The 21,746-nt window shown below is 53.3% G+C and overlaps 1 protein-coding gene across 1 annotated transcript in view; it reads left to right on the top strand.

Moving 5' to 3' along the window:
* Positions 1-21,746, top strand: part of SCARB1 (scavenger receptor class B member 1) — a 56,799-nt gene that overhangs the window by 10,776 nt on the left and 24,277 nt on the right. The window contains exons 3-8 of the mRNA XM_032283486.1: positions 1,860-2,039; positions 2,608-2,811; positions 5,341-5,436; positions 6,726-6,841; positions 9,392-9,558; positions 17,152-17,270. Coding sequence (XP_032139377.1) covers positions 1,860-2,039; positions 2,608-2,811; positions 5,341-5,436; positions 6,726-6,841; positions 9,392-9,558; positions 17,152-17,270 — 882 coding nt within the window. The remainder of the gene's footprint in view (positions 1-1,859; positions 2,040-2,607; positions 2,812-5,340; positions 5,437-6,725; positions 6,842-9,391; positions 9,559-17,151; positions 17,271-21,746) is intronic.

Raw genomic sequence — 21,746 nt, 5'->3', positions numbered from 1 at the left:
GCACACGGTGTTCCAGGGGTGGGTTGGGCAGAGCATGTTCCCGCTGGTGGAGGCGCACAGTTTGGTTCTGCGAAAGCCAGGATGAAAAGCCGGCCAATGTACCTGAGGCTTGGGAGTCAGAAACATGAGTCAGCTGCTGCATTCACCCATTCACTCATTCACCCATTCACTCATTCACCCATTCACTTCACTCATTCACGCATTCACTCATTCATTCACCCATTCACTCATTCATTCACCCATTCACTCGTTCATTCACGCATTCACTCGTTCATTCACGCATTCACTCGTTCATTCACCCATTCACTCATTCATTTAACAAATGTTTATTGAGCACCTACTAGGTGTTGGCTGCTGTTCTAAGCAAAGGGGACCCAGCAGAGGACAGAATGGACATAAATGCCCAGGCTCTGTATACTCCTTCACTCTGTGAGCACTGACCGAGTACCTCTTGTGTGCCGGGCGCAGGCAGACCAAGCCCTGCCTCACCGAGCTGATGTTCTGATGGGGAGAGTAAATGAGTGGACCAGTCAGGGGAAGTCAGGCAGCCGTGCTGTGCAGAGCAAACAGTGTGCAGCCGGAGGGCAGGAGGGAGCTCGGTCTGCCTGGAGGGGTGGGAGCAGCTCTGCAAAGGGACGCTGCCTGCACCCGGATGGTGGGAAGAGGCCCTGGAGAGGGAGTCCCGGGCAGAGCGCATGCAAAGGCCTGAAGGCCAGGAACAAAGCCCTGTGTGTCTGGGTTTACGAGGGAAGGAGGCAGTGGAGAGACGAGGCCTGAGCCTTGCTGAGGGCCTCAGAGGCCGAGTTAGGAGCCTGATTTTAACCTGCATGCAAGTGGGCTTGTGGTCCAGAGCACGGCATGGTCTGATTTCCACTTTCTTTTTTTTCTTTTTTTTTTGAGACAGAATATTGTTCTGTTACCCAGGCTGGAGTGCAGTGGTGTGATCTCAGCTCACTGCAACCTCCGCCTCCTGGGTTCAAGCAATTCTCCTGCCTCAGCCTCCCGAGTAGCTGGGATTATAGGCACGCGCCACCACACTCGGCTAATTTTTGTGTTTTTGGTAGAGACAGGGTTTCACCAAGTTGGCCAGGATGGTCTTGAACTCCTGACCTCAGGTCAGCCTCCCAAAGTGCTGGGATTACAGGCGTGAGCCGCCACGCCCGGCCTGATTCCTACTTTTTAAAGATTCTTCTGGATGGTGGAGAATGGCTTGCAGAGGTGGGAGATCATAATGATGGCAGCAGCGACAGTCACGCCGCTGATGTTTGCCTCGTGCTTTCTCTGTGCCCAGGCTGCGTTGGCTGCTTTAGGTGTGTCTGATTGTTTAATCCCCACAGCCACCCCCTGAAGTGGGGCTTGTGATTACTCCATTTTTTTTTTTTTTTAATGTTTTTTGAGACGAAGTCTCGCACTGTTGCCTGGACTGGAGTGCAGCGGTGCGAACTTGGCTCACTGCAGCCTCTTCCTCCCGGGTTCAGGTGATTCTCCTGCCACAGCCTCCCGAGTAGCTGGGATTACAGGCTCCCGCCAGCACGCCTGGTTAATTTTTTGCATTTTTTAGTAGAGATGGGGTTTCACTCTGTGGGCCAGGCTCTCGAACTCCTGACCTCGTGATTCGTCCACCTCGGCCTCCCAGAGTGCTGGGATTACAAGCACGAGCCACCCAGCCCAGCAATTACTCCATTTTGTAGGTGGAGAGGTGATGACTGTGCTGGGTAAGGAAGCGTGGAACGAGGCCAGTTGGGTGGCGGCACCGCGTCCCACAGTGGGCAGGCGGGGGAGGGACAGGCCTGGCAGAGGGGCTGAGCTCGGCTTTGGCTGTGGGGTGGGAGGTGTGCACAGAGGCCTGTCCCACGCAGTGGTGGCCAGGGCATCTGACCCACTGCTTCCCCTACAGGGAGTTCAGGCACAAGACTAACATCACCTTCAACGACAACGACACCGTGTCCTTTCTCGAGTACCGTACCTTCCAGTTCCAGCCCTCCATGTCCCACGGCTCGGAGAGCGATTACATCGTCATGCCCAACATCCTGGTCCTGGTGAGGCTGCCCCGTGGCCCCCGCCGCCTCGTCCCCTGGCCTCGTCCCCTGAATCTCCTCCCACCTGCCCCTCGCACAGAGAGCATTCCCCAAGGTGGTCGGAGTGTGAGGACTCACGCCTGTGCGTGGCTCTTGGCCCCGTGCTGTCTCTACCACCCCTGGTGGGTTCCGAGGTTCCCAGGTGGGTCCAGCTGTCTCTGGTTTGGAGGTCCTGGCCGAAGTTTTTTTTTTTTTTTTTTTCCTTTTCAATTTATGCTTCTGAGATCTCCAAAAGGAGCTGTCTTGCTGGGGACTGAGCCACATGCCTGCCTCTGGGACTGGGGCTGGAGTTCACTTGGCCTGAGTCCTGTGGGGTGCATGGGGGAGAAGGGGCTCTCGGGAGCACGTGGTCCTGGGACTGGAGGAGCAGTGGGGTTCTGGTGTCCCAGACGCCCCACAAGGTCACTCCAGGGGTCTCCTGTACCCCAACATTTCCTTTCATGGACTCTTTGCCGTGAGGCCTAGCAGGGGCTGTGGGAGGATGGGCCAGCCATGTCCAGCCTCTGACACGTATCCCTTGGCCTTGCAGGGTGCGGCGGTGATGATGGAGGACAAGCCCATGAGCCTGAAGTTCATCATGACCTTGGCGTTCAGCACCCTCGGCGAGCGTGCCTTCATGAACCGTACTGTGGGGGAGATCATGTGGGGCTACAGCGACCCGCTCGTGAACCTCATCAACAAGTACTTTCCCGGCACCTTCCCCTTCAAGGATAAGTTCGGGTTATTCGCTGAGGTACGTGTGGCCTGCTGAGAAAGCCAAAATTTCAGGCCTGTGTCCTGTCTTCCCCAACACAGCCTGACACCAGTCACCAGCTCGCCTTGTAGCTGGCTGGGGGTGTAGGGGCTGGGGGTTGTAAGTGGCAGAGAGCCTGACTCACACTGGCTTAAGTGAAATGGGGAATGTTGGGGCTCATAGAACTGAAAATGCTAGGAGTGGATTCAGGTACAGCTTGATCCAGGCTCAAATGATATGACTGGGCCTTACCTTAGCAAATTGGAGGCTTCGCTGGAAGAAGCGGGCATGACTGCTGCGGAGTCAGATCACAAGCCGACTCTTAATCTTGACTCCTGACAACCTGGCAGGGTCACTGATTGGGCTTCTGAGACAACATCTCGTCCCTGTAGGGTCTGACCCTGACCTTGGCTCCCTCACTGCAGGTTTCAGTGAGTCCTCGGGACTGCTCCAGCCTCAGCCATCTCGTTGGCCTCTGCTGGTCAGGGTAGAGTGCTGGGGGGTATATTGTGGTGCTGCACGTGATATATGCTCAGTACATTTATGTCAAAGGTGATGGGCTCCTGTCATGTGGGTAAATTGGCAAGTTTGGGGTAAGAGGCATGATTCTATAAAAGCATCTTGTAAATCCTGAAGTGCTTTGCAAATGAAAGTTATTATAAAGTCACTAGTTTAGTAGAATCTACATTTAGTAGATTTAGTTTAGTATAATCTACGTTTGACTGCCTGTAATGAAAACCTCACAAGAACAGTCTAGCGGTAGATTGTTCAGCATTAGCGTGGTGGCTTCATGGTCTTAAGTGATCTGGAAGTCTTCTACTACTCTGCTCTGCTGTGCTTGGCATGGAGTTTTCATCTTCAAGATAACCTCATCGTCCAAGTTGGCTGCTGGAGTGCCAGCTATCACATCACATTCCAGGCAGCACAGCAGGAAGGAAGCGGTGGGGCTTTGGGGAGCAGATGGAGGAACTGAGGCTAAAACAGCATGTCCCAGCTGCCTCCTTCTTAGGGAGGGAGAAAACCAACGCCCACTGAGTTTCTATTGGCCAGAACGGAGCCACGTGGCCATACCTAGCTCCAGGGGAAGCTGAAAATGGGGTAGCCTTTTTGGTGGGTGTGCTGCTACTGTGAGTATGGCTTGGGCTTTGTTATGAAGGAGAAAGGAGAGAGTGGACTTTGGGTAGTAACTGGCAGTTTCTGATGCCCTGTGTTCATAATGATCATTTAAGGATCCTGGTGGGTGAGCATTTATTTTTTTATTTTTTATTTTTGAGGTGTAGTCTCAGTCTGTCGCCCAGGCTGGAGTGCAGTGGCGTGATCTTGGCTCACTGCCACCTCTGCCTCCCGGGTTCAAGCTGTGCTTTTGCCTCAGCCTCCTGAGTAGCTGGGACTAGAGGCACCTGCCACCACCTTGGCTAATTTTTTCTATTTTTAGTACAGACAGGGTTTCACCATATTGGTCAGGCTGGTCTCGAGCTCCTGACCTTGTGATCCACCCTCCTCGCCCTCCCAAAGTGCTGAGACTACAGGCGTGAGCCACCTTGCCCGGCCAGCATTTGTTAACAATAACAATAATAATGAAAATAGAGACTAGCATTTTGAGCGCTTCTTGTGTCCGGCACCGCCCCCCACCCTTCTGCACATAAGCCCCCTTACTGCTCCTCTTTGTAGTGACTCCACGTGGGCAGGTGACAGAGACACAAGGGAGGCCGAGCCGGGGCCCCGTGCTGGGTCCTGTCTGGAAGGTCTGTGATGTGGGCAGCCCCTCGGCCGGTTGACCCTGGTGGAGCGCCTCAGTGTGCTCCGCCCTGCACAGCACTTCTAGATCTTTCCTTCCAGTCACTCATACCATTTTGTGCTTTGCATGTCCTTGGGATTAGAAACCAGCTTCTGGGAGATGCCCTGGGGGCACCAGAGCCTGGGCCCTACTTCCATTAACTCTGATGGGTTAGACCAGGCCAGGCTGTGCTGCTGTGACAAGTAGCCCCAGAATCTCCGTGGCTCAGAACAGCCAAGACTGCCTCCTTGCACTCCACGTCCAGTGTGGGTGACTGGGGCAGCCTCACTTGTGATGGTCACTTGGGGACCCAGGTCGAGGGAGGCTCCGTCTTGACACATACCTCCTTGGTGGCCCGGTGAGAGGCGTGTACACAGTCCTAAAACCGTCCCCCCAGCTGACATGCCACTTCTCCTTTTTCATTGTTCGGGGAGCTGACCTGGCCATGTTCTATTTTACGCTGGGGTGGGGTGTGGTGGGGTGATCCGCCGTTCACCTGGGAGGAAAGCCAGACTCTCCTGGAGCTGGGAAGGGAGGGTGGGACACTGCAGCCACCGGAACCCAGGACCGTCCCTCCTAGAAAGCCCCCAAGCCTCCTCTCGGTCCCCAGACACTGGGCCTGTGGCAGTGGACTGGATGCCAGGGGCTCTGTCCTTCTGGGGGAGGGGAGGAGAGCTCAGCCTAGGATGTCAGACCAGGCCAGCTCAACGGCGGGCCCGAGCCTTAACCATGCTGTCCTGCTGTGCCTGCAGCTCAACAACTCCAACTCTGGGCTCTTCACGGTGTTCACGGGGGTCCAGAACATCAGCAGGATCCACCTTGTGGACAAGTGGAACGGGCTGAGCAAGGTGAGGGGCGAGAGGCGAGGGCCCCTGTCGCCGGGGACAGGGGAGAGGGGAGGGTGGGCCGGGCCGTGGCTGCACGGGAATGGCAGGGACCACAGGGCCCCTTCTTCCTTTGTCATGAAGAGGGTGCTGGGAGGATGAACACTCTTGGAGTTGGAGGAGGGAGTTTACCTCTGGGTAAAGCTTGACCAGCCAGAGGGGCAGGCAGGGTTAGTGTTAGTGACTGCTCACTGAGACCTGGTGTCTGCTGGGGATGGAGCTCTTTCCTCCTTTCGATTCTTTTCTTACAAAACGTTTTGAAATATTACACTAGAACACAGAAGACATTCACGTAACAAAATAAAACGAGAGAGAGAGAAGTGCCCTTAGTATCACCTCCGACCCCAACCCCTCGCCCCAGAGGAGACCCACAGTCAGCAGTTTGGGATCTGTTCTTCCCGTCCGTTTTTATCCCTGGGCGCGCCTGTGTGTACACGGAGAAATGCGGCATTTTTTCTTCTTTGCACCTCGTGAAATCGTGCTACGTGCAGTGTTTTGCAACTTGCTCTTTTCACCTTTGTGACCTTTTCTGAATGGGTGTGAAAATGGCCGTGCAGGTACCCACTACCTGCTCCCCATGGCACTTACTGCAAAGACCCTGAGGGCTGGGACAAAATGGACCCCAACCAGTGCCCAGAGTGGCAAAAATCACCACCTGCAGCTGGCGGCACCCATGCATCGTGGCTAGAGGTCACGTTCATCGTGGCTTGTATATTTCAGCGTACCACGTGTGCTCGTGGTTTCAAACATTCTCATGGTAGGAGGATCGGAAAGGGAGCAGTGGGTTTTGTCTCGCTGCCCAGAGGCAGTTTACCTGATGGGTTCTGCTTTGGGGTGCCCAGTGGTGGCCACCATTATGATTTTCAGTAGTTTGCCAATTTCTAACCCTATCTGTTTTTAGGAGGTGCCTGTTGACGTCCACGCTGAGGGCTGAGCACAGCTGTGCCCCACCTCTCACCTTACCTGTTCACCATGCCTCTTGCCAGATTCAGGCTGGAGATACGGGTGATAGGCCCATCCTGCAGATGAAAGAACTGAGTCCCTAGCCAAGTTCCACATTCAGGGGTCTGGGGGTGGGCAGCTGTGGTTGGAGTTCTCTCTGTCTGTCTACACAGCCTGCCCTCTTCCCACCATGCCAGTATTGGGAATTGAGTGGCCATGTCCACACCAGGGCAAGCAGGATTTGTGGCACCTGAGAGGGCTTATTAAGGGGCCTTGGCCCTACTGAGGCGCCCGTCCGATGCTTCCCACAGGTTGCCTTCTGGCACTCCGATCAGTGCAACATGATCAATGGAACTTCGGGGCAAATGTGGCCGCCCTTCATGACTCCTGAGTCCTCGCTGGAGTTCTACAGCCCCGAGGCCTGCCGGTAATCGCTGGGACATGGGGCTTCTGGGCTTCCGGCACAGCTCATGGCCAAATCCAGAGGCGCTGGCTGTGCACTTGGGAAGCATTTCGACTCATCGTGGATTTGACTCAGTAACCCTTGGCACCATCTTGAATTCTCTCTGGCCGCAGCACCAATTGGAGAGCCGAACTCCAGCTGCCAGTGCGTCCACACGGCCCAAAGAGAAGCTGCTGGTGGTGGTTTAGAGCCGGTGGTGCTAGGCCAGGAGGGTGGGGCAGGGCCTGTCAGGGTCGCTGGGGGCCGGAAAATGCAGGCGAGAGGTAGGCTTCCCCTGGCATCTGGCTGGCGGCCCCCGTGACCATCTGGGTGCTGAGATACCGGCTGGCTCTGCTCAGCTGCTTCAGGCTCAGCTCTGCAGCCTGGGAGGCCTGCATGCGTCCCACGGTCTCAGTTGTGGGGTCGGAGTGGACAGTGGGAGCTCCTGCAGCCTTCTCTGGAGGCCTTGCTGTGTCGTCTTCCATTCCGGTCACTCTGGAAAAGTCCTTTACTTGGGAATCCACTCATGTGGACCTTGACTTATCTGCCCTCCCAGCAAACCCTGTAAAACCCTACTGTGTGCCAGGTGCCCCGTAGTGACAGAGTCGGCCAAGTCTCCGTTCCCAGGAGGTTGTGTCCTATCAGGGCAACTCAGGCAAATGGACGAACACCAGAGTTTCAGAGAGTGACAGTGCTTTTGCTCTGTGTGTTCACTTTTTGCTGTTTTAAATTTTTACTTATTTATTTACTGAGACAGCAGCTTGCTCTGTCACCAGGCTAGGGTGCAGTGGTGCAATCTCAGCTCACTGCAACTTCTGCCTCCCAGGTTCAAGAGATTCTCCTGCATCAGCCTCCTGAGTAGCTGGGACTACAGGTACACGCCACCATGCCTGGCTAAGTTTTGTATTTTTTTTTAGTAGAGATGGTGTTTCACCATGTTGGCCAGGCTGGTCTAGATCTCCTGACCTCGTGATCTGCCCATCTCGGCCTCCCAAAGCGCTGGGATTACAGGTGTGAGCCACCTCGCCCAGCCTATTTATTTTGTTTTTTTACATATGGGGTCTCACTATGTTGCCCAGGCTAGTCTTGAAATCCTAGTCTCAAGGGATCCTCCTGCTCCAGCCTCCCAAAGTGCTGGGATTGCAGGTGTGAGCCACCATACCCAGCTGACTTTAAAAACTGAATTTTAAACGTAGAGAAGAGTTACATGAGAAGTACAAGCGGCCCGCCTCCCCTTCACCCAGGTGTACCAGCCGTGTCTCTTTTGCTGTCTCATGCCCCCTGCCCCCTCCTGTCACTGGGTGTCCTTCCTGAACCATCTGAGAGTAGGCTGGAGGCTGCGTGGCACCCTTAATGCCTAAATACTCAGTGGGTGTTTTCCAGAAACGAGGACATTTTCTTACATAACCCCAGTGCTATTATCAAAATGAGGAAATGTGACATTGACATAATGCTATTATCTAAGCTGGTACTTTCCAATCAATCAAAATAGGCAAGGCACACATGCAGTTAAAAATTTTTTAGTAGCTGCATTAATGAAAGTAACAAGAAATTGGTGAAATTATTTTGAATAACATATTTTATTTGACCTCAGATATCAAAAATGTAATCACTTCAAGTGTTATCGAGGAGTTTTGGTTGTTTTTTTCGCTAGTGAGTGTTAGAAATCTGGGATGTATTTTACACTTGCATCCCAGTTTGGACTCGCCCCACGTCAAGGGCGGGATGGGCAGCCACGCGTGAGGAGTGGCTGCCGTGGACAGAGTGGGTAGCACAGTGCATGTTCAAGTTCAGAAGTGCTTTTGAGGAAGTGCAGGAGAGTGAACGGATGGAGGGTGAATGGGGTGGGTTTGGGGGACAGTGCTGCCACCTAATGAGGTGACAGCTGAACTGAGACCTGAAGTCTGATAGATGAAGATGTGGGAGAAGACTGTTCTTAGGCAGAGGCAGCAGCTGATGCAAAGGCCCTGGGGCAGGAGGGAGCATGCTTAGGAATCGCAAGGAGGCCTTGGGCCCAGGAAGGTGGGGGAGGGTGCTGAGCAGGAGCTAGGCAGGAGCTCCATAAGGACAATGCATCCTAATGGTAGGTTAGACTAGAAAGGTCACCAGTTTTCAGGGGCATGATGTATTCTGTTCTTTTTTTAATTTCATAGCTTTCGAAAAAGTTTTTTTTAGAGATTGGGTCTTACCATGTTGCCCAGGCTGGTCTTGAACTCCTGGGCTCAAGTGACCCTCCCACCTCGGCCTCCCAAAGTGCTGGGATTACAGGTGTGAGCCATGGTGCCTGGCCTCTGTTCTTTGGTAAAACTCCATCTGGCTGTGGCTGATACATGGGTGTGGGTAGGGTGGCAGAGTCGGAGCAGAGAGGCCAGTTAGGAGGTCCCTTCAGCTACCCGGGCAAGAGATGGGGCAGCTTGGACCCGAGAGGTGGCAGCGCCTGTGGGGAGAAGTGGCCGGATCTGGGCAGCCTTTGGCAGGGCCTGGCTCTGGCCACCGGGTCTGGGTGTCCCCTCTCACCTTGTCTGTCCCCTGCAGGTCCATGAAGCTCACCTACAAGGAGCCGGGGGAGTTTGAAGGTATCCCCACCTACCGCTTCGTGGCTCCCAAAACCCTGTTCGCCAACGGGTCCACCTACCCACCTAATGAAGGCTTCTGCCCTTGCCGAGAGTCTGGAATTCAGAACGTCAGCACCTGCAGGTTCAGTACGTGTCGACCCTGTGCTGGGAGGGCGCGGGGGTGGGGCCAGCTGAGGGTTTATCTGCCCCAGGCTGTCTGCTTAATCTGTGGCCTCTGTACTCTTGATAATCCCATTAGCCTGAAGATAATGAGGACCGCAGGAAGAGGATCTGAAAAGAAAGAAATGCCATGTCTATTAGTTGCTGCCACAGTTAATTTCCATGAACTTCATGGCTTAGAGCAGCACACACTTGTTATCTTGCAGTTCTGTAGTTCAGAAGTCCGAGTGGGTCTCACCTCGCTCAGATCAAGGAGGCTGCGTTCCTTCTGGAGGCTCTGAGAATCTGGATCTGCCTTTTCCGGCTTCTAGAGGCCCCTGTGGGTTTCTTGGGTCCCGGGCCCTTCCTCCACCTTTGAGGCCGACAGCACAGCATCCTCCTGATCCACCGTGTCCTCGAATCTCTTTCTCTGCCCCCTCTTCCAGTCCTAAGGACCCTTTAGACCACATCATGCTCTCCTGGAAACCCCAGGACAATCTCCCAATCTTGTTTATTTTTAATTATTATTTTTTTTGAGACAGAGTCTCAGTCTGTCACCCAGGTTGTAGTGCAGTGGTGCCATTTCAGCTCATTGCAACCTCCACCACCCAGGCTCAAGTGATCCTCCCACCTCAGCCTCCCGAGTAGCTGGGACCACAGGCATGCGCCACCACACTTGGCTAATTCTTTGTATTTTTGGTAGAGATGGGGGTTTCACCATGTTGCCCAAGCTGGTCTTGAACTCCTGACCTCAAGCGATTCACCTGACTTGGCCTCCCAAAGTGCTGGGATTACAGGTGCGCGCGACCGAGCCTGGCCTATTTTTATTTTGTGAGACAAGGTATCACTCTGTAGCCTGGGGCTGGAGTATAGTGGTGCAGTTATAGCTCACTGCAGCCTCTACCTCACCAGCTCAAGTGATCCTCCTGCCTCAGCCTCCTGAGTTGCTGGGACCACAGGTGTGAGCCGTGATACCTAGCTAATTATTTTTGTAAACTTTTTGTAGAGCTGTTGTCTCACCAGGTTACCCATGCTGGTCTCAAATGCCTGGCCTCAGGTGATCCACCTGCTCTGCCTGTTAAAGCAGTAGGATTACAGGTAGGAGCCACTGTGCCCGGCCCAGCGTCCTGACCTTCAAGGCAGCTGCTGAGCAGGTCCAGTGCCCTTTTGCCCTGTGACCTAACATAGCCGTGGACTCTGGGGCTTAGAGCATGGATATGTCTTGGGGGCCATTTCTCTGCCCTCCCACACCGTGATTTGGAACTTGAAAGTGAGGCTTGGTGGGAGGGACCCTTCACCCCATTCTGAGATGGAAAGAGGCTGGCGAGGGTCCGTGTGTTGCGTAACATCCTCTCGTTCCGCGGTGTGGAGTGGCCGGGCAGATGGGGGGACTGGTGCTGGCATGCTGTTTCCTGGCATCGTTGGTGCATCTCAGTTGTGTGCCAGGCCCCGAGGTGCCCCCGCCTCCAGTTGCTCAGTCTGGACCCTTGGGTGTCAGTTGGATTCCCTGTCCTCACCCAGCTCTTCCAGTTCATCAGCAGGCCCAGATGGCGTTATCTCCAGGTTGAGTGCTCACTCCTCCCTCTCTCTCACCCTCCCAGCCCCCGCTGCATCATCCAGGCCACGGACACGTCCTTCCTGGTGGTCCAGTCCTTTCGATAGCTCACCCTGCAGTGCAGCGTTGCCACTTTACCGTCCATCTTCTAGACCATCCAGTGTGGTCACTGCTGGCCGTGTGCAACTGTTTAAATTGAAATTGATTCAAGCAAAATCAAATTAAAAGGCAGTTCCTTGGTTGCACTGGCCATATGTTAAATGCTCATAAGCCATGTGTGTCTAGCGGCTACCATCTTGGATAGCGCAGATAGAGAACATTTCCGTCATCACAGGAAGCTCTGTAGCATCCAACAGCAGCAGAGGATCTTTTAGCAACACAGGTCAGTGTGGTGGCTCACGCCTGTAATCACAGTTCTGCGGGAGGCCGAGGTGGGTGGGAAGCCAAGAGTTCAAGACCAGCCTGGGCAACACAGCAAGACCTCTCTCTACCGAAAAAAACAAAAACAAAAAATGAGCTAGGCATGGCAGTGCCTGCCTGTAGTATAGCTATGTGGAAGGCTGGGATGGGAGCTTAAGCCCAGAGGTCAAGGCTGCGTGAGCTATGATCACACCACTGCACTCCAGCCTAGGCGACAGAGCAAGACCCATCTCAAAAAAAAAAAAAAAAAAATGCAGATTGCCACTGTACTCTTAAAATGTCCGGCAGCTTTTTCTGCATTCATAGTGAGGTCCAAACTCCCCACCGTGGCCCTGGGCCCCACAGGATCCAGCCCCCGTCCCACCCTGGCATCTCTGAAAGATCCAGCCCCCGTCCTGCCCTGGCCTCTCGGAAGCATCCAGCCCCCGCTGGCCTCTCTGACTCCATTTCTCCCCACACATCCCCGTTCATTATTCTTCAGCCTTGGTGCCTTCTCCCTGTGTCGATCGAGGTCAGTGCTGCCTCAGGGCCTTTGCATGGGCCGCTTCCCCTGCTTGGAGTGCTCTTTGTCTAGACTTCTGAGCAGATCAACACTCACCTTCTCTTGGTCTGCATGCAAATGCCACCTCCTCTGGGAGGCCTCCTCTGATTTCCTGTTCTAAAGTTGCCCCCTCCCACCTGCTGCTCCCTATGGCTTCCTTTTCTTGCCTTCTAGGTGCTCACTGCTTCCCGAAATCAGGGACTGTGGATTTCATCTTCTTCATTGGCTACCTCTTGCATTTACTGTCATCCTTGTAGGCATGACAAGCTCTTGGTTTTATTCTTAGCTTCTAGAATTGTGGCCTGCATTTAATGGATACTCATACAGTATTTGAATATGGGGATGGTGAGTGTGTTCTGTACTTAGGAAATGGGGGCTTGAGGCTGGATGTGACCAAGGTCTCAGGGTTGGTGGGACTGGAAGCCGAGCTTCTGTTTGACTGCATCTTACCTTTTGGGAGCCTTTTTTGGTTGAAGCCTCAACCTGCAGCTGGAGATGGCGACTCTAGAGGACTGGTCTCAGCAGGGATCAGGAGGCAGGACTGTCAACAGATCGCACGGTTTTCCCCATTTCCGGCGGAATGGAGCACCCTGTGAGCGAATGGTTTGGAGCTATCTCCTGGTCCTGTCTGGCCCACGTGGGCATTGGCCTCTGTTTGCTTCATTCTTTCTTTGCTGGTGTTGGTGGGGATTTCTACACTTAAGACTGAGATTCTGCCTGATAGGAGGTGTGTTCCAGCAATGGTGGCAAGTGGCAGATGCTGGACTCCACTTGATTTAGACCAAAAGGGCACTTCTTGGTTTGCGTAATGAAAAATCCCAGGGCAGATCCCTGCATTAGGCACAAGTCCAGAACTTAGATGTTGCCTGGAAGTTGCCCCTGCCAAGTCCCAGCTCACTTTTCTGCTGGACTGGCTTTGCTGGCAGGCAAGCTCTCCCTCCTGGCTGCCTGTGGAGGCTCCAGGCTCACCTCCACCTGGCTCCGAGTCCTGCAGAAAGTGGGCCACCTGTGTTTCCTTCAGTCCAGCACCAGTCCCAGGGTTTGCTCTAATTGGTCCGCCTGGCACCCATGCCCAGCTGTGAACCAGTCACGGGAGCTGAGGTGGACTATGCTGATTGGCCAGGCTCGTGTCACATGCTCAGCTGGCTCCCTGGGTGGGCTGGCCCCACTGGAAGCGCAAGGCTGAATGAAAGTAGGGAAAGCAGGGGCGTGGGGCCCAGAAGAAGGGGGAGAAACGACACCCCATCCCTTCCAAGGGCTTGGGATGAGGTGTGCCCTGCCTTCTGTTGGCACATCTGCCAAAGGACTTTCAAAAGCGCAAGGGAATTTTAAAATATTTATTTAAATAACGTTTTTTTCTTTTATTTACTTATATTTTTGAGACAGGGTTTCACTCTGTTGCCCACGCTCAAGTGCGGTGGTACAATCACAGCTCACGGCAGCCTCGACCTCCTGGGCTCGATGATTCTCCCACCTTAGCCTCCCAGGTAGCTGAGAGCACGGGTCCACGCCACCACATCTGGCTAATTTATTTTATTTTTAATTTTTTTTTTGTAGAGGTGGGGTTTTGCCGTCTTGCCTGGGGTTAGTGTAAATAAAATATACACAGACACAGAGACGTTCCCAGATGACTCATGCAGTTTTGGGGGTGTTTTGCTTTGTTTTTTTGAGCCAGGGTCTCACTCCGTTGCCCAGGCTGGAGTGAGTGGTATCATCACGGCTCACTGCAGCCTGATCTCCATCACCTGATTGATCCTCCCACCCCAGCGTCCCAAGTAGTTGGGACTACAGGCGCTTGCTACTATGCCCAGCTAATTTTTAAATTTTTTGTAGAGACAGGGTCTCACCACATTGCCCAGGCTAGTCTTGAAGTCCTGGGCTCAAGCGATCCTCCCACCCAAAGTGCTGGGATTACAGGCATGAGCCGCTGCACCTGGCTGACATGCATAGTTTGAAACTTCACAAAAGTCAACGCACCACGTGGCCAGCACCCTGACTGAGAAACAGAACACTACAGGCCGGACGCTGCTCACACTCCTCCCACTGCCTTGCTGGCCACCCTCGGAGCTCAGCTGGTTTGCATCTCCATGTGAATGGACCCAAAAGCTAGATTCCTGTTGCTCCGGGCTGTGATTCGTCCGTGACGTTGTGACGGTTGCAGCACGTCTCATTGCTTCGTGGTGTTCCATCCTGGGCGCCACCTCCATCCTCTCACTCCTTCCGTTGCTCCTGGGCATCCGAGTTCCTGTTTTTGACCATACCGTGGTGCACACGTGTCATTTGCACCCATGTCCGTGTTTCTGTGGCATTTTATCTAAAGAGTAAAGGTACCCATGCCTTTGCCTTTCTGGGCCTTGAAATCTGCTGGACTCGGACACCTCCCTCATCTCATACCTCCCTCCTGCACAAGGGCTTCCAGCTTGCCTCATAGAGCCAACTAATTATCTTCTGTGGCAATTCTGGACAATTATGTCTGGCTAGATATGCCATAAAGCTATAAATTAATTACCACTTACTGCCAGGAATATCTCTCTCGGCGTGTTTGGTAATAAAATTGGAAGAAACATGTGCGCAGGCCCGTGCAGGCTTGCCCTCTGAAGCAAGGGCAGGGCCTGGCACGTTGCCCCATCCCACCTCGGTCTCCACCTGGGACTGTGGGTAGGCTAGGGCTTGCTTGAGATTCCTCCAGGGCCTGGCTCCATGGCTGTCTCCTCGGCAGGAGGCCATGAGAGTGTTTCCACTTGTGGGGTGCAGTGCTTGTGTGTGCCCTCTTGGGCAAAAGGGCTTGTGTCATATGCCCAGCTGGCTCTTTTGCCTGAGATGGGAGGATGAGAGGCAGCGTTTTCCAAATTGTGGAGGACATTGTCCCTGCATGTCCTTGAGATGGCTTCAGAAGGTCCAAGGAGGTGAGAGGGAGCTTCTGGGCCCATCCTCTTTCTCTGCTTGCCATCACCTGCAGGAGAAGGTCTCTGTTGGTGCTGAGAGGGCTCCAGGACCCTTCCACACTCATCAATTTTTTTTTGTTTGTTTTTTTAAACAGAAAAAGACCAGGGCGTCCAGCTAAAGCTTTGTGCAGTAACAGGTTCTAGTTAGAACTTAAAACATTCATTATTTTGCATGGTATTTATTCAAGTATTTTCCCTCCCTCCCTCCCTTCCTTCCTTTTTCTGGACACACTCTCTCTCTGTTGCCAAGGCTGGAGTGCAGTGGCACGATCTTGGCTCACTGCAATCTCCACACACTGTCATCCAGGCTGGAGTGCAGTGGTGCGATCTCACCTCACTGCAACTCTGAAGCCTCCCGAATTCAAGCAATTCTCCTTCCTCAGCCTCCCAAGTAGCTGGGGTTACAGGCGCGTACCATGCCTGGCTAATATTTGTATTTTTAGTAGAGATGGGGGGGGTCTCACCATGTTGCCCAGGTTGGTCTTGAACTTCTGACCTCAGGTGATCTGCCCACCTCAGCCTCCCAAAGTGCTGGGGTCACAGGTGTGAGCCACCGCACCTGGCTCAAATATGTACTTTCTAATTGCGGCAAGTGTTTGCCAGGAATGGCACAGCTGTAAAGCTTCCCTTTAAAATACAGAGATCGAAGGACAGCAGTGGCAGTTGGTTCAGAGCGGCACATCATACAACAGGGCAGGGGGCGTTCAGATGTGATGAAACTGAAGAGGTTCTGGGATGAATGGTGCTTGAGAAACCTTAAGGGCAGGGATGCACAGAGACTGAGAAAGAGGAGGCCCGGCATGGATCGAAATCCCAGCTTTTATTTCACACCAGTGCCTGGCTTTGCTAAGAAAAGCCGAGATACTTCAGAGGGTGAGGTGAGACGCACCGGAGCGTGGCTGCGGGTCCCCTGGCCGGCAGTGAGGGAGGGCTGGTGCTTTGTGGGAAGGAGACTTGTGAGTTTGATTTGGTTTTTTTTGTTTGTTTTGTTTTTCTTTCTTACTGAGGCACAAGTCATGTAACATAAAATTAACGATTTTATGGACTCGGTGGCATTTAGCCCAGTCAAAAGGTTGTGCAGCCGTCACCTGTATTTCACTCCAGAACATTTCGGTCACCCCAAAAGGAGACCCAGACTCATCAGCTGATCACCCCCGCCCCCTTCCCCAGCCCCTTGTCACCACCTGTCGGCTCTTTTTGTGGATTAGCAAGGTCTGGGTCCTTGTGAGCTTTTTAAATTTTTTTTTCTTTTGAGACAGGATCTTGCTCTATTGCCCAGGCTGGAGTTCTGTGGCACAATCACGGCTCACTGCAGCCTCAACCCCCGAGGCTCAAGTGATTCTCCCGCCTCAGCCTCCTGAGTAGCTGGGACTGTATGCACGCGCCACCATGCCAGGCTAATTTTTGTATTTTTTTGTAGTGATGGGGTCTTGCCACGTTGCCCAGACTGGCCTCCAATTCCTGGGCACAAGTGATCTGCCTGCCGAGGTCTCCCACGGTGTTGGGATTACAGGGGTGAGCTTTGAAGGGAGGCCCGCTCCCTGTTCCTTGTTAACTCGTCCCCCAGGTGAGCTGGTGTCTGCCTGGTTTGGCTGACCTCACGTTTGTAGCAGGTGTGGGAGACCTGGCCGCAGGTGCACACACCTGAGCTCCGATTGTTGCTGCGTGGCCTGCAGAGGGCAGCGTGGGCTGCCTGGCTTGTGCTGGAGACACCCTCCCCACACCCAAGTCCAAATCTGGCATCGTCTTTTCCATCCCTGCCTCCCTAGCTCCCACGTGCTCCGTGCCTCTCCCCTCCCTGCGCTCTTCTGCCATCCCTCCCACCCGGAACACGCTGCCCAGGCCTCCTCCTGCTTCTGTGAGAGGCCTCTGCCTTCCTTTGGTTTCTCCCGCCGGAATCAGTGGCTCCTGCCTCCCCCCGTCTCTGGTGCAGAGCCTGGTCCTCAACTTAGGGCCCGGGCTCTTTACAGAATGGAGGAAGGGAGCATCCTTGCCTGGTTGTCTTGTCATCACCACGGGGGTGCTCCGTGGACCACAGTTCTTTGCAGACCTCCAGCCTGGCGGGGCTTGCCAATGCGCTGTCCTCTCCTCATGCCCCTCCCTGCCCCTCTGCCTTCCAGGTGCCCCCTTGTTTCTCTCCCATCCTCACTTCCTCTACGCCGACCCGGTCCTGGCCGAAGCAGTGACTGGCCTGCACCCTAACCAGGAGGCACACTCCTTGTTCCTGGACATCCACCCGGTGAGCCGCTGCCATCCTCTGCGGGGGGCGGGTGGGTCCTGGTTGGGGCACACCTGGCTGCCTCCTCTCCCCGCAAGCACAGAGCCGCTGTGGGCTGGGGTGGTGGGAAGCCTGGCTTCTCGAGGCACCCAAGGTCCTTGCTTTAACCCGAATCCATAGTTCAAGGGTTTTATGATCCCTTTCCATCAGTGAGCCCCAAGACAGTAAATTAATTAGAACTTATCAGCTGGGGTGCCTCCTACATGTGAGCTGGAGGCGCCCTCTGGATGTGTCAAGATACCATAAAGATCTTTAGGGAGAACCTGGAACATCTTGCAGATAAATCACGCAGGGAATTTGTCCCGTGTGAAGTTCTGTCTACAGGCAGGGAGCTGGACATGTGGCCCTCCCAGGGACATGCCCTCAGCCCGTGGCCTCTTTTCTCGGCACCTCTGGTCTCTGTAAAATATGCCCAGTTGGACTTGGTGGCTGCTACCATTGATTCAGAAATCTGTGTGTTTTCTGTTTCCTGGGTGAGCACTTGTGGTCTCTTTCACAGGCCTTTAATAAAATTCATTTTTTTTTTTTGAGACAGGGTCTCACTCTGTTGCCCAGGCTGGAGTGCAGTGGCATGATCATGGCTCACTGCAGCCTTGATCTCGCTGGGCTCAGGTGATCCTCCCTTCTCACCCTGCCTGGTAGCTGGGACTACAGACATGTGCCACCACGCCTGGCTAATTTTTATATCTTTTGTGGAGATGCAGTTTCGCCATGTGGCCCAGTCTGCTCTTGAACTCCTGGACACAAGCGATCTGCCTGTCTAGGCCTCCCAAAGTGCTGGGATTACAGGCATGAGCCACTGTTCCCATCCAACATTAATTTTCTAAATTGAAAAAGAATAGCTGTGTATTTTTGAGGTGTACAATGTGATGTTATGATGTGTGTATATATTGTGGAATGCCTAAGTAAGCCAGTTAACATAGGCATCACTCCACGTACTGACCATGTGTTAGTGGTGAGAACATTTACAATCCACGCTCAGCAAATTCGAAGTATACAGGACATGGCTGTTCACTGCAGTTACCGTGTGGTGTTGTACAGTGCAGTTCGGCGACTGTTGCTCTATTGTACAGGAGATCTGAACTTATTCCTCCCTACTGAAATTCTGTCTCCTTTAAGCGACCCCCCCGCCGCCTGCCTGCCTTCCCAGCCCCTGGTAACCGGTATTCTCTACCCTCTACTTCCATGAATTCAACTTTCTTTTTTTTTTTGAGATGGAGTCTCACTCTGGTCACCCAGGCTGGAGTACAGTGGCTCGATCTCTGCTCACTGCAACCTCCTCCTCCCGGGTTCAATCAACTCCCCTGCCTCAGCCTCCCAAGTAGCTGGGATTACGGGTATGCACCACCACACCTGGCTAATTTTTGTATTTTTATTAGAGATTGGGTTTTGCCACGTTGGCCAGGCTGGTCTCGAACTCCTGACCTCAGGTGATCCACCTACCTTGGCCTCCCAAAGTGCTGGGATTATAGGCGTAAGCCACCGTGCCCAGCCTGAATTCAACTTTTTCAGATTCCACATACAGGTGAGATCATGCAGTATTTGTCTTTCTATGCCTAGCCTGTTTTACTTAGCGTAGTGTCCTCCAGGTTTGTCATGTCACAAATGACAGGATTTCCCTGTTTTTATTTTTTTTTATTTTTTGACAGACTCTCACTCTGTTGCACAGGCTGGAGTGTAGTGGCATGATCTCGGCTCACCGCAACCTCCGCCTCCTGGGTTCAAGCAACTCTCCTGCCTCAGCCTCCCGAGTAGCTGAGATTAAAGGTGTGCACCACCACACCCGGCTAATTTTTGTATTTTTGGTAGAGATGGGGTTTCATTACCTTGGCCAAGCTGGTCTGAAACTCCTGGCCTCAAGTGATCTGCCCGCCTCAGCCTCCCACAGTGCTGGGATGACAGGCGTGAGCCGCCTTGCCCGGCCGGATGTCATCTTCTTAAACGCTGGGCATACCCCACTGTGTGCCCCACCTTTGCTGTGCCCATTCATTCACTGACGGACACTTCACTCGGTTCCGTATCTTGGCCGCAGTGTACATGGGAGTGCCCCTGGCTGTTTGTCACACTGATTTCATTTCCTCTGGGTGGTCCCGGCAGCGGGCTTGCTGCTCCGATGGCAGTTCTGGTTTTTGTTGTCTGAGGAAGCTCCGTGCGTTTGCCCCGTTGCTGTGCGCCTCAGGCTCCTCCCGAAGCGCCACTGCGGATGCTGTTCTGCACCGTTTTTCTTCGTCCCTCCAGACCTCCTTCAGCACTGGCTAGACCCCCTCAGCCCCTGCCCTAGCCCCGGCTCTCTGCCTTCCCTCTCTTCTTGGTTAATTCCTCCTCCGACCTCTCTTGCCCTTCCACATCATTCCACCATGAACACGGTCCCCTCTGTGCTCTCATCACTTTCCTCTCAGGGCACAGATGTTCTCCCCCACAACACCCCTGCCTCACATCAAGAAAGATGGGGTTAAGTTTGGGAGCCCAGGGAGAGGCAAACAGCTGTTCTGCTGCAGCCACAGTGGCTGCTGCCTCCACCTCTGCCTCCAGATCAGCTTGAGGCACACAGGGAGAGGAAGTGGGCTTTGTTTCTTTGTGTTTTGAGCTGGGCACATTGGGGAGAGGGATGGTGAAAGCCGCTTGCTGCCTGTTGGAAACCATTAGCCTTGAAAACCGAATGCGTGTTGGAAGCTGCTTCCATGCGGCCACTTTTCTGCTCCTGAAACTGGGGGAGGGCATGGGGACAGGGGACTCCCAGGACTCTGCTTATGGTGGTATCACAGCTAAGACTTAGGATAACGACAAAATTCAAAGCAAAATTAGCAAAGGGAGAAAGCACCTAGGGTGAAGTCGGTGACAACCAGGCTGGAGCTTCCAGAGCTTTCTCCCAGGGGGAGTCGCACAGGTGCACCTAACATCTTTGGCCACGAGTTGTGGCAACGTGTAGGCGATGCTGTCTAGCAGGGAAGCCTGTCAGAATTTCAGTGCCCAGGGTGTTTCACTAGGGGTCAATCACTAGGGGTCAATTTTGGCAGGTACCAAAATTCTAGACCCTGGGAAGGAAAGCAGGTGCTGAGCAGGAGACGTGTCTGTACAAATAATTCCGGCCCAGTGAACGACTCTCATCACCTAGGGGATGGTGGGGACCCTCCTGAAATCTGGGTTTCTGGATGCCAGCCACGGGCCGGCCTTGCCAGCAGAATTCCTGAGGACAGCAGCTTCAGGCCTGCAGTGTGGACTCTGTCTGACTCACCGGAGATCTCACGCCCATCCCCCCAGGCTCTGGAGGGCAAGTGCTCCCCAGTCCTGCTGTCAAGGGCCATAATGAAGAAAACATCTTTCCCCACAGTGCACGTGATCCTAAGCCAGGCACTTATGGTCCCGAGTGTGGCTACCTTGCATACCTTATTTCTGCTCTTGCGTTATCTCTATTTTATAGCTAAGGAAGCAACTCTCAGTTAAGAAGAGCCTATTGCAGTTCTCTGACCTCAAATCTGGTTTTATTTCCACTATAGTTTCCCGACTTCATTCTGGACCCACCTTCTTGTGTTCGTTGACATATGCATTTCACTTCTGTTACTTACTTTAAAAAAAAAAAAGTCCCCTGAAAAAAAAGAGCTGGGTCTAGTTGCTCATGGCTGTAATTCCAGTGTTTTGGGAGGCTGAGGTGGGCAGATCACTTGTGGCCAGGAGTTCGAGACCAGCCTGGTCAACATGGTGAACAGGGGTCACCATGGTCAACAGGGGTCTTTACTAAAAATAACAAAAATTAGCCAAGTGTGGTGGTACACATCTGTAGTCCTAGCTACTGGGGGTGCTGAGGCAGGACAGTTACTTGAACTCAGAAGGCAGAGGTTGCAGTGAGCAACTGCACTCCAGCCTGGATGACTGAGACTCTGTCTCAAAAATAAATAAATAAATAAATTTCTGCACAAAGGAAGCTTTTTATTACTACCTCAACTAGGAAATTACAAAATTCTCCAAAAAAGAAAACAACCATAAAAATGAACAAGGAAAAATATATTAGGCTGGCCTGGTGCGGTGGCTCACGCCTGGAATCCCAGCACTTTGGGAGGCCAAGACAGGCAGATCATGAGGTCAGGAGTTACAGACCAGCCTGACCAATATGGTGAAACCCCATCTCTACTAAAAATACAAAAATTAGCCAGGCATGGTGGCTCCCAGCTACTTGGGAGACTGAGGCAGGAGAATCACTTGAACTAAGAGGTGGAGGTTGCAGTGAGCGGAAATCATACCACTGCACTCTAGCCTGGGTGACAGAGTGACACTCAATCTCAAAAAAAAAAAAGGCTCTATGTAAAATATGAGGCTCTATGTAAAGTACCGCTGTCTGCCAGCAGGGGCGACCCTGAGGCAGCTCTCGGCACCATCGTTAAAGGTGGAGGTTTTGTGTAGGTGGAGGTTTTGTGTAGGTGGAGGTGTTGTGTAGGTGGA

The sequence above is a fragment of the Sapajus apella genome, unplaced genomic scaffold (genome assembly GCF_009761245.1).
Source record: "Sapajus apella isolate SASKATOON/1434 unplaced genomic scaffold, GSC_monkey_1.0 scaffold2, whole genome shotgun sequence".
Lineage (NCBI taxonomy): Eukaryota > Metazoa > Chordata > Mammalia > Primates > Cebidae > Sapajus > Sapajus apella.
Note: the sequence above shows the minus strand (reverse complement) of the source record. Positions and strands in the feature narration are given on the sequence as shown.